Source organism: Misgurnus anguillicaudatus, chromosome 10, assembly GCF_027580225.2.
Source record: "Misgurnus anguillicaudatus chromosome 10, ASM2758022v2, whole genome shotgun sequence".
Lineage (NCBI taxonomy): Eukaryota > Metazoa > Chordata > Actinopteri > Cypriniformes > Cobitidae > Misgurnus > Misgurnus anguillicaudatus.
Genome location: NC_073346.2, coordinates 37,542,955 through 37,566,281, shown reverse-complemented (window position 1 = coordinate 37,566,281; position 23,327 = coordinate 37,542,955). Strand labels below are relative to the sequence as shown.

Below are 23,327 nucleotides of genomic sequence, written 5' to 3'. Positions count from 1 at the left end.
TAAGGGGGTCGCACACCGGATGAGAAGCGCCACCTCGCATCTAGGACAACTCTAAGGTATCATGCACCGGAAGTGCACATTAAATAGCACAAGCTTAGTCAGATAGCATAATTCAAAATGCAAAATATACATAGCAGCCAATGTTAATTGCTAACAATTTGGGACAAATATGATATTATTTCATGTTAAACTATGTGCTCTTGTCACGTTCACCGTTGATCTGTGGCGCAACCAGTGGCGGTTCTAGACAAATTTCACTAGGGGGGCCAAGGAGGGGCCAGTGTTTTACCAGAGGGGCACATAAAAAATGGCAAGAAATTATATTTAAAGATTATAGGTTATGGTTATATGGTTACAGGAATTAGTTTAAGATAGGACTAGGCCTTAGTTTAATTAGGAAATATAACTAGTTTTAACAAACATGCCTTACTAAATACATTACTTGTGCGCATTTTGAAGCAAAACAACGGGCACTGGTATATTTTAAGATATGGCATTGCAAGTTGTTTTCAGTTTGGACAGCTTTTACATTTATTTTAGACTAGGACTAGTCTAATCCCTTTCCGGGAAACTGCCCCGTAAACGTTATTTTACTTTACAATCATATACATATTTATTTAATACAAGAGTGAGTGCAGGTGCAAAAGGGGAGCTGGGCTCTTTTCTAAAGCCCCCACACCGAAAAGCATGCGAGCCTACTCAATAAACTTTATGAAATGCAAACTTTTATAAAGACAAACGTTTCTTTTAGTTTACTTATAAACACACATTGCTAGACAGTTAGGGACCACAATCTAATCAATATTTAAAATTATATTTATTTTAAACTGTAAACATTTTTATATGTAACATTTAATTATATCCCTCCAAGTTTATGCACTTATATGTAAGAACATAATTACAGCGCTTTTTACAATGTGTAAACTTTAAAAAGTTAGCGAGATGTTGGTTTTGCCGGTTGTTGATGAGTAACAGCTGTGAATGATCACAACGCGCCTCAGCAGCCACGTCACAGGAGAACAAGTGAACAGTGTCCCAATGTCAAGTCAGCTAGAGTCCTTACCAGTGCCCAAACCTGCATACACATTCTCAACATCGGGAGATTGGGAACGAATTGAGACACTCGCCGTCGCCGAGCAGCAGCCAGCTACAGTGGTTGGGTGCGCCGCTTTAATTTGCCCGTGAAGATCGTTGCGTCGCATTAGTTCCGCTTTTGGTGCTCGCGTGTAAATTCAAAATAAATTTATAGTTTTTTTTATTTGGTCAGCACGGGGTGGCCACAGGGGTGGCCAGGGACATGTCTACAGAGGCACGGGCCACCCTTGGCCTCCGTGTAGAACCGCCACTGGGCGCAACGATGAACATGATTTAACCAAGTAAGTAACCATTGTTGGTCCTGGATCAACATTTTCATTAACCAATCAGATTGCAGGATTAAGATTAGTGTGCATGTTAGATTTAGGTTTAGGATTGGGTTAGGGGCTTTTAAGAAATACTCCTCAAACTATTATTTCACACTAATTTGAGGGTTTAAAATGATAAGGGTTTGAGTTAAGGTTAGGTTGGGGTATCTTTGATTAAAACAAAAAAAGTTGATCCAGGATCAATAAAAATGTTGATCCAGGATTACATCTTACTTGGTGAAATCACCCGGTGTTCTTTTTTTTTAAGCGCACAATGCAAAGTTCGTCACAACATGTATGTAGCTTGTCATGTGTGTGGTTCGTCATTTCAAAATATGTGTTCTGCGCTTTGAGAGATCGTGTGTGCATCACGTGTCATGCCAAAATAAGTGCCTGCTGCCTTGAACTTGAAAGGAGACACTCACCTAATCTCTAACCCTAATCTCATGCGTAATCAGAGTTTACTGTTAAGGGAATGTCTTGCATGTATTTAGGGAACGTGAGCATCTCTTTTATCATAAACGGTTTTGACGCGTCTCCAGCAGGCACTTATTTTGACAAAACACGTGATGCACACAGGATCTCTCCACACGCATGACACATATTTTGGAAAAGGGAACCACACACATGACAATCTGAACACTTATTTTGAATTAGCGCATCCTCGGAAGAGCAGTCACGAGCCGCCACTGCTGTAAAGCATTAACACTAGTTTTGTGGTCCAGGGTAACATTTTTTAAATTTACCAGTGTTGACTACACTGCAAAAAAAATATTTTCTTACTTAATATTGTATCGTTTTTTCATACAAATATTTTTAAATCTTACATTCAAGATGCATTTTCTTGATGAGCAAAATTACATAAGAAAATAAGTCTAGTTTTTAGACAATTTTTTTTAAGTTAATTTGTGCTTAAAAAAAAAAAAATCTGCCAATGGGGTAAAATAATTTTGAAATTTAATTCAAGAAAAATTCTATAAAAATATTGTTACACTGCAAAAAATGACTTTCTTACTTAGTATTTTTGTCTTGTTTTTCAGTAGAAATATCTAAAAATTCTTAAATTATGATGCTTTTTCTGATTAGCAAAATTACCTAAGAAAATAAGTCTAGTTTTTAGACAAAAATTATACCATTTTAAATTGTTTTTTTTTTGTCTAAAAACTAGATCAAGAAAATGCATCTTGATTTAAGAATTTTTAGATATTTGTACTGAAAACAAGACAAAAACTAAGGTCATTTTTTTGCAGTGTAGGCCTGTCTTGATGATTTCTTTATCGACTTATATCTGAACCTAACCTGGAGAGGCGCCATTGTGTTTACATGTGTGTTTGTTTTACAAAAAAAGCTGATCCTGCTGCCTCTATTATCTCTGTGTCTGCTCAGTGTTGATGTGGATGAAAGGGACGAAATTAATGTAAACGAGCCAGCATGCCAACTTGAAAATGGCAATACAACTAAAAAGTCTTTTGAAACCTAACCATCACACCCAGTGCTTGGCACACAACACTCTTCAATGCAGTATTAAAGCAGTAAGTCCAGTGAAGCTGTTAGCCGTTTTAATATCAAAAGCAGCTCAGCCAATCACTGGAACTATCCCTTTTATTAATATTTTATATTTATTAATGTTTTAATGAATAATTTAGAATTTTTATTTTTCTTGCATTCCAATTTCAATGTCTAAATGAGTAGTCTCCACAACATGGTGCCCGCAGGCACCAGGTTGCCTGCACGGTGTCTGTGTTGCCCGCCAAAGCACATTCTATTAATAGCCTCAATTTTATTAATTATTTATTACATATTTTTTATATTAGCTTGGACTTCTTTTATGTATGTTAACATTTGGAAACAATGATAAAACATATCAACAAGTAAAATAAAAAAAAAGTTTTGAGTCGACTATATCAAAAAATTAGCCCTCCAGATTGTTTTAGCCCTTGCTTACAAAAAGGTTGGAGACCCCTGGACTAAATATTCTTTAACATTAACCTCCTAAGACCCGAGATTTGGTTTGTCTTTTTTTCAGATTTCTTCCAGCTATTTTGGGGTTAGGAAGAACCAAAGAATATAAAAATAAAAAAATGTAAAAGCTGTCCAAACTGAAAACACCTTGTTCTTAGAAAGGATGTACCTGCCTTGTATGCAATTTTATTGTTATTATATAATCCGTGACATAAAATGTCTTAAAAGACAACAATCGATTATATAGTCTGTGACAGTAATCACCTTATGAAAAGTAGCTATCATGACACATATAGTGTTGTAATTTGTGGTATTTATCCTAAAAATGCAAAGCAAAAAACAAAAAATGAATGTCTATTTTATCTTATTTTTTTAGTATAAATTCCTAAAAAAAAATCGTATATCAATATTTACTTGAAAAGCAAAATGATCTACGCAATTAAGTCTTGTTTTCCAGAAAATATTTAAACCAAGTAAGTTTATGCATAAAACATGTAAAAAATATCTGCCAGTGGGGTAAGAAAAATAAACTTAATTCAAATTAATTGTACTTACCCCACTGGCAGATATTTTTACTTTATTTATTTTAGGCATAAACTCACTTGAATTTCTTTATTTTTTTAGAAAACAAGACTTAACAGTCTTAATCATTTTGCTTATCAAGAAGATTTTTTTATATAAATTTTTTTTTTGTACTTTCTACTTAGTTGGCTCCGTATTTTAAAGTGAAAACATTACGCACTTCAATCTTTAAGAAGATGCTTCATTGCATTTCATTCTTTTTCCCAGCAAGCTCAGATATAAGATCTGAACGTTTCTCTGTCAATGCTTTATGTTGGTCAATTATCCATTTCCAAAAATACATTTTAGCAGGTCTGAAATGCTTTATGACCTTCACCTGCTTTTTCTCTACCGATGGGGCTCTGCAAGACGGACAAAGCACCTTGGCGCTTAACAGACTAAATTGGGAGTTCTGTAGCCGAGACTTGTCTGGAATTTAGAGAGCGGTGCAGATCAGAGGAGGTGAGAGTTGCTAGTTATTAAATTGGCCAGCAGGCAGAACGTGGGGGCAGATGAGAACTCGCAAAGTGCATCGCTAATGAGCTTCGGTAATGCTCGCTCTCATCTCTGATCCAGACCTTCAGACGGTGGCCGAGAAGCTCATTGTTGGCAGGGAATCCGTTGCGGATTGTTAGCGAACACAAAACCTCCAACCCAGCTTCCCTGGGTAACACTATCCCTCATTCCCTCTTAATCTATGTTAATGAAGCCGAAATCAAAGCCTGAAATGTCAAAGTACGGCTCATTCATACTCAAAGCTGTATTAAAGATGACAGAAACAAGTCTAGAGGATTGTTTGACGGTGTTATGTTGCCCAGAGGAACACTCTGTTTAGCTTAAACAACGTTGTAATATGAATTGTGTAGCCTGTTTGACAAACTGTCGGTTTTGATAGTGAGTGCTTCTAATCTGTTCTTGATTTCTGCATTCATTTATATACCTGATTTTAGATATTTTGACAGCGGGCCAGAAGAGGACAGCTTTGCTGGCCTCGACCAAATCAATGGACAAATGGCTCACCCGAAAATAAATCAGAGAATAGTAGCATGCTTTGCATTTTGAGCGCGTATCATAGATGTTATTGCAGCGGTTCTGCTTTGCAGTGTGTGGGCTAATCCTTGGCAGCGATGAAAGCTGTACAGGGCATGCAGTCTTCAGCAGAAAGCAGGCTTTCATTGGATCAGAATCAGCTGATTTACAACAACATTAACTAAAAAGGTGCTTTTGACCCCCTATATCCAAATCAGAAAAACTGAAGAGAGTAAATGCGTACTGCATCTGGAGGTTACGGTCTTACATTTTACATTTCATGCTCCCTACCCGCATTCTTTAAAATAAAGGTGCATGATGCCATAGAAGAATCATTAACATCTGAAAAAGCTTTTTCTTTTACAAAAGGTTCTTTGGACTCTAAAAAGGTAAGAAAGAAATTGTTATTTTAAAGTGCACCTATTTCATTGCTAAAAACAAAGTTATTTTGTGTTTTGGTATTATACAACGTGTTGCGTGGTTTATGGTTAAAAAACACATTATTTTCCACATACTGTACATTTTTGTAGCTCCAGATTTCATTCTCTTTCCGAAACACACGGATTTGAAAAGATCTGTGTCCCTGATTGGCCAGCTAGTCTGTGCGTTATGATTGGCCTGAATACCTCTTACAATACTTAAGATTAACAACTTCTTTAGTATTAATAAGCAGTAGTTGGAGTATATTGAGGAAAAAGTAGTTATTAGTTAGTCAATAGTGAGAATTGGACCCTAAAGTGGAACCAGAATAATTGATGTATTTTTATATATTATTTCTTCCAGCCATTTCAAGCCTATCCTTGTATCATGTTCTAACTAAATAGGATTTAAAAAGTAATAAGTAATAAGTAATTAAATACTTTTTGGAGAGAGTAATTTGTAAAGGAATCTAATTACATGATTGAAGATGTAATTAGTAACTAGTAATTAATTACTTTTTTTGAGTAACTTACCCAACACTGCGTAACACACGCTGTTTCTGCATTTCTGATGTTAATCTGGAGTAACTATACTAGTATTAAATCCTTTATATCTCCAAAGAGTCTTTGGTTTAATCAGATTCATAAAAGAAAGATTAGCTTTACTGATTCTTTCCAATAACGTACGAAAAATTGAAGAATGAGAGTTACTACCGCGGGAGGAGCGAGTACGAGTCATGCAACACTATACAACACTGTTTAACTTATGATTCACTACATGTTCGTGTCATTTATATAATATGCACGCGCCTATTTCCAACATTACACAGAAGTCTTACTTACCACATGCAACTCATGAACCGGTGGGGACTTTTCAATGAAATCCAGCGCATCAAACACACACACAAAACGCCGCTGCTACCCCGGATAATAAACTATATCCATTGTTTCCATAAGACTGACTTTCTTCTCCTTACATCCAAAAACACACTTCTTCTTTCGTGCCATTGTTGAGGTTTGAAATTAAACGAATTAAGTTGTGTGTCCCACTTTTTACTGGTGGGCGGGGTTTTCCGGGGGAAGTGCCCATAAAAAGAAGTGATACGTATAAAAACCCCTGAAATGTCAATGGGCCCGTAATCGAAAAAACTTTCTGAAACTTCTACGAACCCTGGCGAAGTGCTTTCGGCACAGAAGTACTCTGTAACACGCCCAACTGCTTTTTTGACACTTTGCCTATGTTTAGCATGAGGAAACAACTCTATAACTGTGTTAATAAGTCAGAATCCATGAAATACGATTAAACCACCCCTTCAACTTAAAGGGTGAGTCCAAGCGGGAGGAATTATGATAATGTCTGTCTTGTCTACATCACCAATCCCAGGAAGTAAACTGTTGCCTACAATCCATGTGTTTTTTGTAGTCCAAGAAAAGAGATTTACGACGATAACTCGGGTCATCGTTTACTTTTGGGTTTGTACATTTTGCATATCGTTAACATGTAATAATACACACTTACACACCAAAGGACATTTAAAAATGTGAATTGGACAATACAGTAGGTGCTTTTTAAAGGAATAGTTCACCCAAAAATGTTGTTACAAACCTGTATAAATATCTTTATGATGAACACGAAGGAAGATATTTTGGGAAATGTTCATGAGCCCCATTCAATTCCACAGTATACTTTTTTCCTACTATGGAAGTTAATGGTGCTGCTCATTATCGGTTTGGTTACAAACATTCCTCAAAATATCTTCATTCGTGTTCATCAGAATAAAGAAATTTATACAGGTTTGTAAAATATGAGAATCAGAAAATGAATTTTCATTTTAGGTTGAACTATCCCTTTAAGAAACTTTGACTGAAAAAAGATTCTTTTGGGAAACCAAGTAGTTCTTATATGGGATTACTGTAAAATGAATATTTTTATGAATGTGTTTGAAAGCAATGGAAAATAACTTAGATCACAGACTCATACAGTGCAACATTGTTATTTTACAAATGAAGAAACTAACAAACTGTATTAACTTTTCAAGAATTACAGCTGTGATGTTTGAGATTGATGATAAACACGTTTGTTTAAGTTGAATGTTCTGCTGTTGAGGTGTCATATAGGCTATGGTTAGAGTTATTGACAGCCCTTGTTCACCGTGAGCTTTTGTTGCTGGAACAGTAACATTGTTCAACATATCTCTCTTTGTCTTCAACAGAAAAGTTTGCATTAAATATAATAAACCCACCATTACCCACCAATTTACAAACATTATGAATACATCCATATTATGAACAGCAGTGGCCGGTGACTTCTTTTTCGAGGGTGCATGATGCGAATCTCGTCACAACATGTATTTAACCCGTCATGTGTGTGGCTCGTCATGTTCATTAATATGCATCACGTCATGTCAACATGTCTGCTGCAGACGCTTCGAAGGGGTTTATGATAAAGGAGACACTCATGTTTGCCAGATACTCGCTTAATCTCATGAGTAATCAGAGATTAGTGATTTAGTGTATTGCAAGTATTTTGTGAACGTGAGTGTCTCTTTTGTCATAAAACCCTTGACGCGTTTGCAGCAGGCATGTATTTTGACAAGACACATGATGCACATGGTTCACATGATGCAACGAACATAATTTTTTATATGAAGACGAGCAACACACATGACACTCTGAGCACATATTTTGAATTTGGGTACAAAAGTGTACTGCCCCATGAACAGCTTTTGTACATTTTGGTACCAATTGTATTAACACAGATAGTAATACTAACACCTTGTGAGAAGATTTTTGGTCCCAATGAGAAAACAAGTATACAAATCAAAAAGAATAATGCTTTTTGGAAAACCTAAAATAGCAAGTGTTCTGTAAGGGTTAGGCTTGGGGTTGGGGCATAGATTTGTACAGTATAAAAACCATGTCTATGAAATGTCTTTATAAAAAATAGAAACGTGTGTGTTTATGGTTGGCTGTCTGAAACAGAAAGTGGTCGGATAACCTACAGATGGCAGAACACTCCCTCTAAAATCTTATGCTTGATGAAGTCTACCTGGCGGGGTGGAGTTGGGAGTTAGAATAAATTCTTGGACCCTCTCCCACTTTTAATGAAGCGATGACTAATTATGATAATGGAAGACACGCGCGCGCGCGCGCACACACACAGTTTAAACAGATGCTTTCGTTTGAAGCATTGCATTCAAGACTTTTAATAGGAGCGGTTTTGGGCAACTATGAAATGCAGTGTGCGCATTGCGCGCACTATTTGTTAGTGATGCGCTCTTTGGTGCGTGCATTCGACAGACATTGCGTTTGTTAAATGTATTGCAAACAAATACTGCAAATACATTTGACAACTATTTGCGAAATTTATATGACACTGTTTCAATCAGCTATTCTCTGGATATATCAGGCTAGTTTATTCGTTAGCCTAACAATGCATCTAACATTTAAAATAGTAGACTAAGAGCGTGAATTTGTTGGTTTCGAAGTCCAGTAAAAAGCCAATATGCGTGCCAATATGCGGTAATTAAAATAAGACATTGGATTTCGATCATGCGTTTGAAACAGAGTTTTAATACTCACGCAGGTGCATTTGGCCAAGTTTGTGAAAGCGATCAGACGCATTTTGCATTGCATTGTGTTGAACTGGTGCAACATTGATCAACGCAAATGAATCAACGCTTTTATAATAGTACAGGTTTTAGTTTGACGCATTGCAAACATTCAGACACTAACAAGCGCGAGTTATTTGCAAAATCACAGATGCATTGAGCATTTGATGAAATTCCCTGCATGTATGCCTGTATTAAAGCAGGTCATTGATCGTGGCTAAGGCATTGCAAACGTTATAAACAGCGCGCAACGAGCGATGCATTGCCATGAGTATGCAGAATGCAAGCGCGCACTGCCATTTCTCTGAATGCACGCGCTTCGACATCACCCCGCTCTGCTCTGTAAGTGAGGAGAAACTGATGAGACTCATATGAGGAGTACAGAGAATACTTTGTGCCCCTGTTGGCGAGATGGTTGAGTCCTCGCCAAGGTTGCCGATGCTTGTCTCCTAAAAAACCCTCCTTATAGATACAGACGCGCTCCAGCGAGCGGTTTCCTCTCCACGCCGAGGAATATCCATCTCTCCCGGACACTTGAGAACATGAAAGGAGCTGGAAACGAGGGATGGCATGGATATCTAATGTTACCACATAGAGGATGTATCACATGCGGTCGTGCGAACTCTTATCACGCTAAAACAATGACGATTCAAGCTGGATTTATCATTTGGATTATAGTGTTTGCCTTTATATTCACGTGTGTGCAAGGTACGTGCTGCTTTCGGGTGCTTTCTGTTGCAGGTGTCTGGATGCGATGGAGAATGCAGGAATATAGAATGGAGTTGGACGGGCTTGGGATATTTGAATAAGATATACATGCAGTCACATAATGATCTATGTGCTTGCATGTATATTTTAACAGGCTTTTCTTATTTATTCCTTCAGCAGATGATGTTAGACGATGAAACGCATTTGTTTGTCAAATTGCCTTTATTATTTCGTACATGTTTTAGTATAAAGCAAAGTACGTAACGCACAGGACCTGCGTCTAATGTACGATTTTCTATCTATCTATCTAGTCGTTTAGTCTTTACATTAGGCTATTTGGTTCATAATTTGATCTTCCTTTATTATTTAACTAACAATTGTTGCTTGTGCATCAAATGGCAAGATATTTATTTAATTTCCCTTACATAATCTATTCACTTTGATATTCTGGTACAAGGCTGTTTAATATTACAACATTTAATATTATAGTTTCATTTTTCATGTCTTCAGGGCTTTGCTTTGATTAAAAACGTAAGTTGCCTGTGCAAAATATTTTAAACTCCAAAAAGTACTTTCTATATTATATTACAGACCACCATATAGTAAATACTATATATGTTGATATAAGATACATTACTGGACCTAACACCATGCAAACCTCACAGACAGGCTCAGTGATGTCTCATAACCACCCACTGGTTTGTCTTGTAAAGACTTGTAGAGTAGCAGATTTGACACTTTTTTTTTTTTACATAAGATGAATAAGTGAACATTTGTAAAATGGCCTGATTAAGATTTATTGTTTGTCTGATGCGTATGAGAAATGATCCGACTGCAGGGACACACTGAAATTTGTATTGATCTACTTATTTATATTGCAAATGTGGTATTGAATCAACCCCAGGATCCATACTTAGTGCTGCGGTCTTTGTCAGGCAGAATTGCACGACTTAAAAGCTAAAAATACTAAGTTAAGCATGCACATAACTACTGCTACTTTTGCTAACAAACACCTTTAAAACTCTTGCAGCGTTCCCTCGTGTTCAGTGCTTAGTGACTTGGTCTAATGTAAATCTGATGGAAATTATGGAATGCAGTAATGCCAGCCCAGCAAGACATTAACCTCCCATTCATTTTTAATTTTTTCCTTTTCTGCGTATGCCCGCTTTCCAATAGACAGAGTATTCTGCATACTAAATTTCTCATTGCATTTTGTACTCATTTCAGATGGTGTTGAGATTAAAATGTTATGTTATGTCAGGGCCTTATTTTTACGGATGCAAATATTTTTTGGCTTTCTCCTATATATTAACAGTCCTACAGTGATGAGACAAGGCCTCGGGCATTGCAGCCCCGGCTTTGAACTTATTTCTCATCTAATGTCCTTGACCAAACAAACACCTCGACACAGCCTTCAACGCTCTGTTGATGCATTTTTAATAAGAGACCGGCGGAAAATTGGACGGTGCGTTGAATTGAGAGGCCAGTGAAATAACTTTTCATCTGATTTTAAAATTATTGATTTTGGTTCCACTCGATTGGTCCTGATGTGGATGGAATAGTAATTTTAATGGTGCGGTTTGCTAATAGCTCGACTTTTAACAGATATTCTGCAAAGTGAAGATACCCAAAGTGCTCTTTTATTAAAAGGAATCATGGTTCTCGAAAATCTACACACTTAAAAATAAAAGTGCTTCATGATGCCATAGAAGAACATAAAGAACCTTTAACATCTGAAAAAATGTTATTTAGATTATAAAAGATATTATAAAAAATATTGTTCTTTTAAAAATGAATTGTTGTTTGAATAGTTCTTCAATAGCATCACTGTGAAGAAGATTTAAAGCACCTTTATTTTTAAAGGAGTGAAGCTTTTGCTAAATCTGAGTTTGAGTTCAAAGTAGTTCAGCTGAAATTAAAATTTCGTCCATTCATTATTTACCTCTCATTTATTTCCAAACCCACATTCTGTTATTTTATCTGTAAAACACAGGAGGAGGAAATGTGAGGGATTTTCGCAAAGCTCTTTCTAATAAACTTTCGCATTTAAAATTTCATTACTTTTGTAATATAATATTTTATAGCTGTCAAGCTTCGACAAAAGCTAATGAAAGTGCTCAATTTGACTTTTGAAGGCAAGCCATAGTTTTTCAGCAAGAAACTGAGAGAAATTGAGTAGGGGTGTAAGAAAATATTGGTGTGAGTATTGTGATGGCAAAACTGTATCGATGATAATATTAATAAAAGGGCACTCAATACGAAGTTCGTCACAACATGTATGTAGCCCGTCATGTTTGTGGCTCTGCGCGTCGAGTGATCCTATGTGCATCAAGTGTCTTGTCAAAATAAGTGCCTGCTGCAGACACGTCTAAAGGGTTTATGATAAAAGAGACACTTATACGTTTGTCAGATACTTGCATAATCTCATGCATAATCAGAGTTTACTGTTAAAGGAATATTCAATTTTCTTAAAAGAAAAATCCAGATAATTTACTCACCACCATGTCATCCAAAATGTTGATGTCTTTCTTTGTTCAGTCGAGAAGAAATTATGTTTTTTGAGGAAAACATTGCAGGATTTTTCTCATTTTAATAGAGCCCAACACTTAATACTTAACTCAACACTTAACAGTTTTTTTCAACGGAGTTTCAAATGACTATAAACGACCCAAACGAGGCATAAGGGTCTTATCTAGCGAAACGATTGTCATGTTTGACAAGAAAAATAAAAAATATGCTCTTTTAAACCACAACTTCTCGTCTAAATCCGGTCGTGATGCGTTAGCGTGACCCCACGCAATACGTCATGACGTCAAGAGGTCACAGAAGACGAACACGAAACTCCGCCCCAGTGTTTACAAGTGTGTTGAAAGAGGACCGTACCTACATTGTTGTATGTCAACTGATACTAATTAATGTCTTTGTGTCAGTTTATTGTTTACAATGGTCCACAAATTTGCATTTTATTTATGTAACATGTGACCTCTCTACGTCACTACGCATTTACGTTAGGTCGCGCTGGACAGGACCTAGACGAAAAGTTGTGGTTTAAAAGAGCATATTTTTTATTTTTCTTGTCAAAAATGACAATCGTTTCGCTAGATAAGACCCTTATGCCTCGTTTGGGATCGTTTATAGACCTTTGAAACTCCGTTGAAAAAAATTTTTAAGTGTTAAGTATTAAATGTTGGTCTCTATTAAAGTCCATTAAAATGAAAAAAATCCTGCAATGTTTTCCTCAAAAAACATAATTTCTTCTCGACTGAACAAAGAAAGTCATCAACATTTTGGATGACATGGTGGTGAGTAAATTATCTGGATTTTTCTTAAAGGAATATTCAATTTTCTTAAAAGGGAGTGTCTTGCGTGTATTTTGTGAACCTGAGCGTCTCTTTTATCATAAATGGTTTTGACGCGTGTGGAGCAGGCACCTATTTTGACAAAACATGTAATGCACACAGGATCTATCGGCGTGCAGAACACATATTTTGAAAAAAGAAACCACACACGACATTTAATTTGAATTAGCGCCCCCCGGATGAGCAGTCACGAGCCGCCACTGGTTTAAAATAAAAAATAAAAAGATTCTTGACAGTTGTTTTGTTTGGAGTTATCATCCCGACCTGATTCTTGTCTATAAACTTAAACAGTGACAGGAAGTACTAGCATAGGTGTGCGCCAAATTTTTTTTTTCTATGGTTTGCATTAGTGGTGTGTTCTCAATGACAGTTTTTCTTACAAATATATCCTATTAGGGCTTTGCAAAAATGATTTTTTCCACGATAGTGTATCGGTATTTCAATCTCTACTATCGATATTTTTAAAACCATCAAATCCCTGTCCGTCAGATGAAAGTATTGCAATGTATTGCAACATGCAACATACCGTACCATGAAGCCCTTGCCAATACCCAGCCCTATATCCTGTTATATAAAAAATTGGGAATATCCCCAATATATCGCATTGGTTTACAGGACTGTAAAACTTTTTGTTGTAGTTATGCAGCTGTTTGCCAGTAACTTACTGTAGATTTAAACTAGTGCTGGGCAAAGATTAATTGCGATTAATCGCATACAAAATAAAAGTGATTTTTTTGCATAATATATGAGTATGTGCTGTGTGTAATTATTATGTATAAATAAATACACACACATTCATGTATGTATTTAAGAAACATTTACATGTTTATATATATTTATTTACATTTTTATATATTCTATATTAAAAATAAATGAAAAAAATTATATATAAGTAAAACAATTCTAAAAAATGAATATATGAATGTGTGTGTGGTTAAATATACACAATAATTAGACACAGTACACGCACATATATTATGCAAAAAAAAAACTTTTATTTTGTATGCAATTAATCGCGATTAATCTTTGCCCAGCACTAATTTATACGTATGTTATTTACTGGCAACAGTTTGTTAAAAGTAAAAAAAAAACACTAAACATTACAAGTCTTTATCTTAAGAAAATAAAACTATAAAATAACAGCCTCATGCAAAGCATTTTGGGAACCAGAAATCCTTATCAACATTTTCAGTTTTTTCCTTCAGATTGTGGTTCCCAGAATGCTTTGCATGCAATCTGAGGTCATTCCCTTATATAGAATCTCTGAAATTTCACTTTCATTCCTCTTCGCATTTGATGCAACTGCGTGCTCATGCCAAGTTTGACGTGCTTGATGGCGTGTCATAACCGAATGCAACATGCCAGTCTGAATACGCAATATGGAAAGAGATACGAAACACAAGTTAAATTATCTACTTCTGTGCTTTTCTTTTGAGGTTTGACAGGTCACAGCGGTCTAGACAAACTGTCGATGTACTGATAGCTCGTATTGTACCAGAAAAGGATAACTGCATATGGGTTTGGAATAACATTGTTTTGTGTCAAGTTTCTAAAAGGCCTTTTCCTGTTGAGTGGGACATTGCCAACTCATATACTGCTTAGATACTGTCATTATTTTCGCTTTGGCCGACGTCTCAAGGACACTTGCCTGTTGAATAGCACACATCTTGTCTCTGTATTTCCACTGTAAGCAATGATTGGCTGTAGGTCAATGGAGGATATGATGTGCTGCTCTGTATCCTGAAGTCCTCTGTGTCTTCAGTGATGTTTTTCATCATTGTTTTAATTGCACGTTTTGATGCAAATTGTATTCTGAGCAGAGTCACGGGATGTTGCCGTAGCATAAGAATCCATGGCACGGTTTGGATGAATGAATACTGATGCCGAGCTGTTTCCAATAATTTAATTGATCCCTTTAGCTGTAAACAACGCTTGAGAAACATTTAATTGCTTAGACGTTGGTCTTTTTAAACTCTGTATACTTAGTTACGCTGTCTTAATTCTTTAGAAAAAATAAGTCAAGTTTATAGTCCTAAAGGAATGGCCAGATATTTTGGTTTCATAACCTCTGATGCGAAATCTTTACCTTTTATATTGAAAGAGTTTGAAGAGTTTGGTTCCCAAACGCGATAAACACCTTTTTTTAATAGTTACGGCCAAAATCAGTATTGTATCTGGTCAGAATTAAAAAGTCAATCCGATACACTGAAAAAACGATTCGTTCAATTTACTAATTTTTTTAAGGTAAATGGTCACAATCAATTTATTTAAGCTACATTTAAACAAAAGTTTTTTGTTTTTGTTTTTCAATTTTTTTTGTTTAAATGTAGCTTAAATAAATTGATTGCGACCACTTACCTTAAAAAAATTTAGTAAATTGAATAAATTATTTTTTTTTGTGTATCCGCGTGTTATTCTGTTATCTTTTCTCCCTTTTTTCCAAACCGCAACAAACGCTAGTCCTCCTTCTCTCCAGAATGCAATAAATCCGCTCAACCAATCACAGCGCACCATTCCACGCATTGTTAACAATAATGGTGGCGCTTTTAATACGCACAAAATCCTAGTTTTTCAAATCTATTTTGTACTTTGTGATCAACAAACAAACAAAAACAAAAAAGTAATTTTGATGGCATTGATAAATCTGTGGTGGTTTTCTGTGGTGGGGAAGAAACGTAAGCCATCAAAATCGAATAATTTCCGTGAGAGGCACTCGGGCGAAGGAAAAATGCTGGCTGTTGCTTGTTCTCCCGACAGCATCAAGCTTCTGTCATGCTAACACATTGACCTCAAGGGATCTTATGAAAAACTTTACATTATTTTACTTTAAGTCAACAAAAATCGAGCAGGACCAAAACATTTTACAGCTGATCGCTGTCAACAAAGTTCAGCGACGACGTCCCAAGGATGACAGCAGCAATGACAGTGATTAAAAAATAAACATTAATGATATTAATTAAAACACTTGCTTTATCATATTAAGAACAGTGTATATCACTAGTCAACTAAATGAATATAACATGACAAAGATGAATGCACATTTTATATATTGATTCAATAGTTGTATAGCATTTTGAAGAAAAAAAATTGTCATGGATTTATTGCATTTTTTTGCAAAAAAAAAAAAAAATTCAGTTTTTATAATACATTTTTGAAAATCAAATTATGGATTTGAATTTTTTGTTATTATAACCTAAAGATGCTATGTGAAAGTTTGTAACAGAAAATAGTGGTTTTCATCTGGTCACTTTCTTGGTATAGAAAACACATTTTTTACTGAAATAAGTCAAAATGGATTTATTGCGTTTTGGAACCAAACTCTTCATATATTTAAGTTATTTTAGGCCATTTTGCCTTTATTTAATAGACATTATTTAAGGACAGGACAGGAAACATCTTCAAAGACATCGAGCCGGGATTCAAACTCAGGTCGTTGAAAATGTATCTACACCATACGTTGATGCACTTCCCACTACGCCATCGGCTCCTACAAAATCTCAGATATTTTTGATCCTTGCATGTGAAAACCCAGTTTAAGTCATTTTTGTGACTTACTGTTTTCTACATAAATCATCCTATATAATGTAAAGAACAGTCTATTGAGTAAGGTCTTGTCAAAGAGTGAAATCAAACTTGATGCTCCTCATCATTAGATTATAAGACTTTAGCCTGGATTTCACAGACAGGGTCACATTATTTCATTACAGCAAATCTTACAGCATCTGAGCACAGTACGAGATGTTGTTGAGAAAAAATAATGTTTGAGATTACAAGTGTTTTTCTCAGGAGGAAAATCTCACAAGCAAGGGAATTACACATGAATCACTATTTAATCTCATCGCTGTCTGGAAGAAACAATTGACATATATTAAAAGATCTCATGTTCCTATTCCTTGGGAGTCATATTATTAAACTCAAGTTATTACTGACATGCAGTTGAGAGTACAGAAGTATGAAAATGAATGTGGATATCACAGCTCAGATGAAATTGGAAGACTTTGATTCCAGTATAATCTCAAAGATTTCTCATCACTGACTTTAAATTGCATTGGTATCCAATCTGAGCACATTTTGAGACAGTAGCATGGTTTCCATTACAGAATTTTACAAGACTTTATTTTCTAAATGTTACGGTAAGTTGTTCAAAAAGTCATTAAGAGGAATGCTGGTAGGTAGGTTGTGCCGGTACTATCGTCGTCAGACATATGGTCGATAGCGGGCCTCCATGATGATAGTTGGTATGTTTGCCCAGAATAATTTTCAATTATTATGTGTGTTGTTCCCTGGCACGCAGAAAATTTCAGAGCGCCTGGGCATCAATGACACGCTCGGATTAATGGCATCAGGTTTAAGAAGGTTACGGTTGTGACAGTGTTGCCAGCTGCCCTTAGAGTAAATCAGCTTCTTTTTTGTCCACCAATCCAGTGGCTTGTCATATATGAGTAATAAATGAACAAATAAATAAATGAGTAAAAGCTTGCCCCGCCATCCGATACTATAAAGACAGAGCCGTCAAGTCGGACACCTGCTGCTTGCCATAGTGACGTGTGCGCCGTGTTTTTTTTTTAATTGCAAATTAAGTAAATTAAATGGTGAATTTGTAAAAAAGCAAACCTTTTAATAAAAAGTTGCAACCAAAAACAATTTATATTATATATTTTAATTGCTGCTTATGCTGTACGCCCGAGAAAAAAAGGGAAACAAGCCTACATTATTAAAATACCGACGGAGTTTCGCCTTTCACTTCGCTTTTTTAATTTGTATTTTATTTCATGACACAATATAATATATTCAGGTATATTAACGAGTTTATAATGTTTATTAGCGGAACTGAAGGTTGGAATAAACATGAAATGCATGTGATTGTTCTCATCGGTGAGGTGACGAAGGGTGTCACAATTTCGATTTTAAATCGAAATCAATCGAAATTAAGTCACAACCTCTTCAAATTAATGGAATCGTCGATGCTGACCGGTCGTTTCTCTGAACTGAGATCTGTTTAAGTTTCACAACAACTTATTTCAGTTGCTTAAGAGTTATGAAAACAGCATTTAAACATGACTTATTGGGGGTATAGTCTCACAATCTCGTCTGACGGTAATTAAAGCGTGTTTTTAAGGTGCAAAGTACTGACAGGAATGTTCATCTGACAGGAAGTTTCGTTTTATCAGGTATGTTAGCCTGGATGCCAGCCGATCTTAGCCCCGCCCACAACATTTTGAGAACGGGAACATCGGTCTGGGGTTTCTGCGTTGAGGAGCTACTATGCTAGACCCAAAGCTGGTCGAACCAATCAAATTGTCAGGGCGGGCTTTATACGATGATGGACAGATGATCAACAGAGTACAGAGGCATTTTTCGGTTGAGACACGCCTCATAATTATAGCTCAATGGAGCGGTATCAGACTCAAATTCTGACTAGAATTGAGTATGACAACGTCAGGTTACAGGTATGTGCGTGTACCATATTTTTCCACTGGCAGCACGACTAACATGGCGGGCATCTCTGGGTTTAAGGTCAGATATTATATTTCATAAAAGTCTAGTCTAAAAATGGCATAGCATTTTTTGTGCTTTCAACCGAGAATCGAATCATACCTTAGAATCGAAAATGTAATCGAATCGATTTTTTGGAGAATCGTGACACCCCTAGAGGCGACCTATTAGATAGAGCTGTGTCGTCATCAGAACTCCGAAGAAGCTAGCTACCCTCGAAACGCTCTTGCTGTACTATAAAACCATACATCACAGTCACATGCCTTCAGCGCCACCTCAAGTCAGACAGAGTTTCTAACCAGCATGCACTGCTTCTAGTCAGCCGCTGATCGGTCTATGCAGAGACTCATGAAGTCGAACACACATTGTGTATTGTCAACCTCACAGGCTGACGATAGGATATCCTATGTCGCAGCCACCTCACTAGCCATTATGTGGTGTTGTCAGGACTCTGCCACGAGAGTCTGTTTTATATTTATGTTTTATAGTGGTGGCAGGGTTCTGACAGTCTCTTGTTTCGTGTGGAGTCTCATGCCTTGTTTATTGTGGCATGTGCCTCTGGTGTCTCGTCTCTAGTCCCCGCCCCTTGTTCTCCCTGTTAATTATTCATTATCAGTTCATCCCTCTCACCTGTGTTGCCCTCGTTATCTTGTTTAGTTTCCCCTATTTAATCTCCTCTTGTCTTGTGCTGGATCATTGTGATATGTCATGTTTTTGCAGTCATCGTGTTTATTCAGTTTAAGGTTTTCTTCTTAGTGTATCATGTCTAGTCAGTACTGTTAGATTCATATTTCTATGTTGTGTTGCCCCCTCGTGGGTTTTTGTTTTCATGTTTATTTAATAAATGTTCTTTGTTCACTCCCCGATATCGTCTGCGCATGGGTTCTCTTGTTCCTTGTCTCCAGATCCTCACAGGTGTAGGCGTGTTATTCAAGCATTATTGGAAAGGAAAGCCCATTATACTTGGGACCGTTCATGCATATAGTGTTTCTGGGAGGTTGTGCAGTACACAATTTGGCATCTTTAAAGAATGGTCATGTGACCTGTAAATGCAAAAAACTGCATTGCAGTTTGGGATTTATTAATTGTTTTAATTGCTTGAAAACCATCCGTTGAGAGTAAAAAAAATGCATTTGCGATATATGGGCATTTTTACGAAATTAACATGTTTCTATTGGCTCTTATTTCAATTTGCCATTTCAGTTGGGAGTAGCTGTGGGAGTACTAGGCCTTTTACTTTAGGAAAAATTGACTTCAGAAGTCTTGAATGTTTGGAGAATCATTCAAGTTATTAAAATCTTCTCTCTGGTGTTATTTATCTTTCCTGTGGGACTAGCACACAGTTGATAAAGCATCAGGAATCTTGTTAAATTGGACTTTAGGTTTGTGGTATATTTGTTTTCGGTGTATCGACTGAGGCATATGCACCTGCCACATGTTCGTCATAAAATCTGCAGGACAAACGGCTCTCAGACCTTTGATTTTGTTTGTTGCAGAAAAGACTCTATCACTGCTACTTCACTTTCAGTGTTTGGCTTGCGGTGTTTTTATTTAATGAAAGCCCAACAACAGATTCAGGCTGCTTTCAGTAAAAAGCCCAATATTAAAGTACCTTCTGCTGGATCCCAATAACCTTTATTCACCATCACTCTCCAGTTGAATCGCTGTAAAGATCATTTTTTAAAAACCGTCATGACCCCTGCGTAAAACAGGGCAAGAGGCTGCGAGGAAATTAATTTAATCAGTCAAGCAGATGAAGCCTTAATTGACATTGTGATCTATCATCATCAGCCTCTTCGTCCTTATCAAAGATAAATGACTTGAAATGTCGCTCAGATGGCGGATTTGTCTTGTAGCTATTGAGTCGACTTCTGGTATTATAGGTGCCTTACGTATTGTGCCGAATCATCTTTCATTCAGCTAATGATTTATTGAGTTGTGTAAAGACATGTTCACCCCCTGTATTCTGATGTGCAAGAGTGGTTTCATCTTATAAATTGACATGAAAGAGATTTTCTTGGGTAGGACATGAACTAAATCACCACAGAGTAACTGCAGGGTTTTAATTAAAGAGCCGTGATTATCCCGAGAGGTTGACGTTGCATTAAGGGAAACTTCAAATGTACTGTATGTAATGCATATAGATGAGATTGACTAAATGATTTTAGTCTTTAACACAATGCAAGCCCTACAGTACTTTCCCATTTTATAACATTTAAATTGAAAGCTACATTTTTACATTGTACAGTATTGAAGAGCCGGAAATCGTAGTTGCTTGTGCAAAACTCACCACCAAGATGCAAGGGTGTTGCTTTGTGGTTGTTTTGATGTTTAAAGATATTTTTATTATCTTGCAAGGTGTCTGTCAGAACATTTTAGGTGCTAGATAGGTGGTTGTTTAATATGCCGGATCAAAAGACCACAAAATATACAGAATTTCCTACACGATGTTCCATTTTATTTACAAACCTTATACATGTACTGCAAAGTCTTTCTTTGCATCCAAGTTTGCATAATATAAATCCTAAAGAGTTTTTTAAAAGTATTTTTCAAATCCTGTAGCTCAACTGGCAAAACATTGCATTAGCGGCGGTAATGTTGTGAATTTAATTCCCAGAGAACACACACCGATAAAATGTATAGTTTGAATGCACTGTTAGGGGCGGTTTACATTTCGTGTTTAAAACCGCACAGAAAACAAGACCGCACTGTATCCCCTTGTTTTTATCAGCGTGGCTTTTGTAACTGAAAAAGCGTGTTGCACAGCATGTGCATTGTGACTGCATTACGACTGCGTTACGACTGCGTCACACTCTTTTTGAGCATGCTTGCCATGCGGCTACATTCAGAATAACGTATTTGCGCAAGCAAAAGACGCGAAATGTGAATCACTCCTAAGTCAAGTTGGATATGCTGAATGCGTGAAACCAAATGTATAAGTATTTTTAAAGTGGCTAATCTTAACTCTTTCCCCGCCATGACAAGATATCTTGTCAATTAAGAGAAAACGCTTCCCTGCCTATTACAAGTTTTTACAGCAATCCATATTTGCGCTATTATCCACAAGGTGGTGCTTTTACCCAACTTAAAAAACACTGAAGCATCCACTAATCCAAAAACTGTAAAATTACACTTTGCACTAACATGTGTTTTCGTCAATCGGATCACAGGTGGACAACGCTAAAGACAGGTGTAAATGGTGTTCAAAACGTTTTGAGCTCGTCCACTTTCGTCCACTTTCAACCACATTCAGAGGTATTCGAAAACCCTTTTGATCGGATTGCTTTTGTAGTGTTAAAGCAACACTAAAGAACTCTGGCTCTTTGCTCCCCCTACAGGTTAGAAGTGTAATTGTTCATTACCACTGTCGTAAATACTGCAGCATAGCTGGCTCTGATTGGATTGTAGGTCTGCCGTAAAGCAAGTTTTTGTAGTTTTCACTCGAACTACAGGACCGCTACCCGACGGTTGGAAACTTCTTTAGTGCGATTTTGGCCGATAGAGGGCTGCAAAGCGAATGTGAAAGTGCCATTCACCCTGTTTTGTGTGGATGAACCACTGAAACTTTTTTGGAAACGTTATTTTAAGGTAAAAAAACTCTTTGGTGTTGCTTTAACGAGTATGTGGTTTCGAACGTGGTATTCGAACAGCCACACGGACCGCCTTCTCCGCCTTCGCCTTCTCCGCCCATTTATCTAATCTGAGGTACTGAACACAATGTTTTATTGCGCTATTTTTAGCCTTTCATTGATAAAAGTAAAGCGGCTGATCTCTGCAGTTTCATTTTGCAAGCGAGTGAAAGTTGCACAATCTTATTTCATCAATTGCGCTGAAAATTCAGAGAAAGCTCTAACATATACACGTACAAAACACTGTGCAGCATGTTTACTTACAACACAAGCAGCGGACTCTGACATAATATTAGTTTGTGTCCATATAAACTCCCCATTACTCTCGCTCGCACTTAAATAACAACAGTGAGACTCGCCTACAGTCTCACAGACCACCCCCTCACTTTATTCAGGACAGAAACGGTCGACAGTGGACAAAAGAGATGGATTTAAAATACCAGGTGTAAACGTGATGTGTCTCTCTCGTCCACTTGTGATCTGATCGACAAAAACACATCTTAATACCAAGTGTAAACAGCCCCTCTGTGTATGTTTTGATCTTTGTTTTGAATCTGATCTATATGGAAGCTGGGAGAGGTCATCCATATTTTTAGTTTTGCTTGCTTGTTTTCTCGTGATCACAACTTAATTTTTAGTGATCTTGAGATAACAAAAGTTGTTTTCTCGTTATCCTGACATGATAATCCAAATGTCATAATGTAATCTTCTGTCCATAATATTTCATTTATTTTGAAGTGTACTGCTGATGCATATGAGTTGGGGTCTTCTGGGGTCTTCACCAGTGTAGCTGCCGATAGACTTAATTAGGGGTCAAGCCCCGAAGGGGCGTAGAACCCTATTGTTATTGTTAGTTTTCTTCTTATTATTTTTCTTCCTCGTTCTTCCGCCGAAAGTCAATGGCAGCCCATAGAACCGTACGTAGGAAAGTTATGAAAATTGGCACACATGTAGAGGACAGTCTCAGAAGTTACTATAGCAACATTGGTGTGTCTGACTCAAAGCCTCTAGCGCCACCAACAGCCCAAAAATCCACTTATGTTCATGCTCATAACTTCTGACCCATGAGTCCTAGAAACTAAATTCTTGTTTCCTCTGAATCCTTTGCTCATGATGATTCAATTGCACACATTGATGTCATTTGTGTCAT

General features: G+C 36.8%; 1 protein-coding gene across 2 annotated transcripts in view; it reads left to right on the top strand.

Annotated features, from left to right (window-relative positions):
* Positions 1-9,250: 9,250 nt before the first annotated feature.
* Positions 9,251-23,327, top strand: part of csmd3a (CUB and Sushi multiple domains 3a) — a 489,960-nt gene continuing 475,883 nt past the window's right edge. For both annotated transcript variants that reach the window (XM_055211335.2, XM_055211334.2), the window contains exon 1: positions 9,251-9,693. In XM_055211335.2, the coding sequence (XP_055067310.2) occupies positions 9,528-9,693 (166 nt within the window). In that variant the 5' untranslated portion in view covers positions 9,251-9,527. The remainder of the gene's footprint in view (positions 9,694-23,327) is intronic.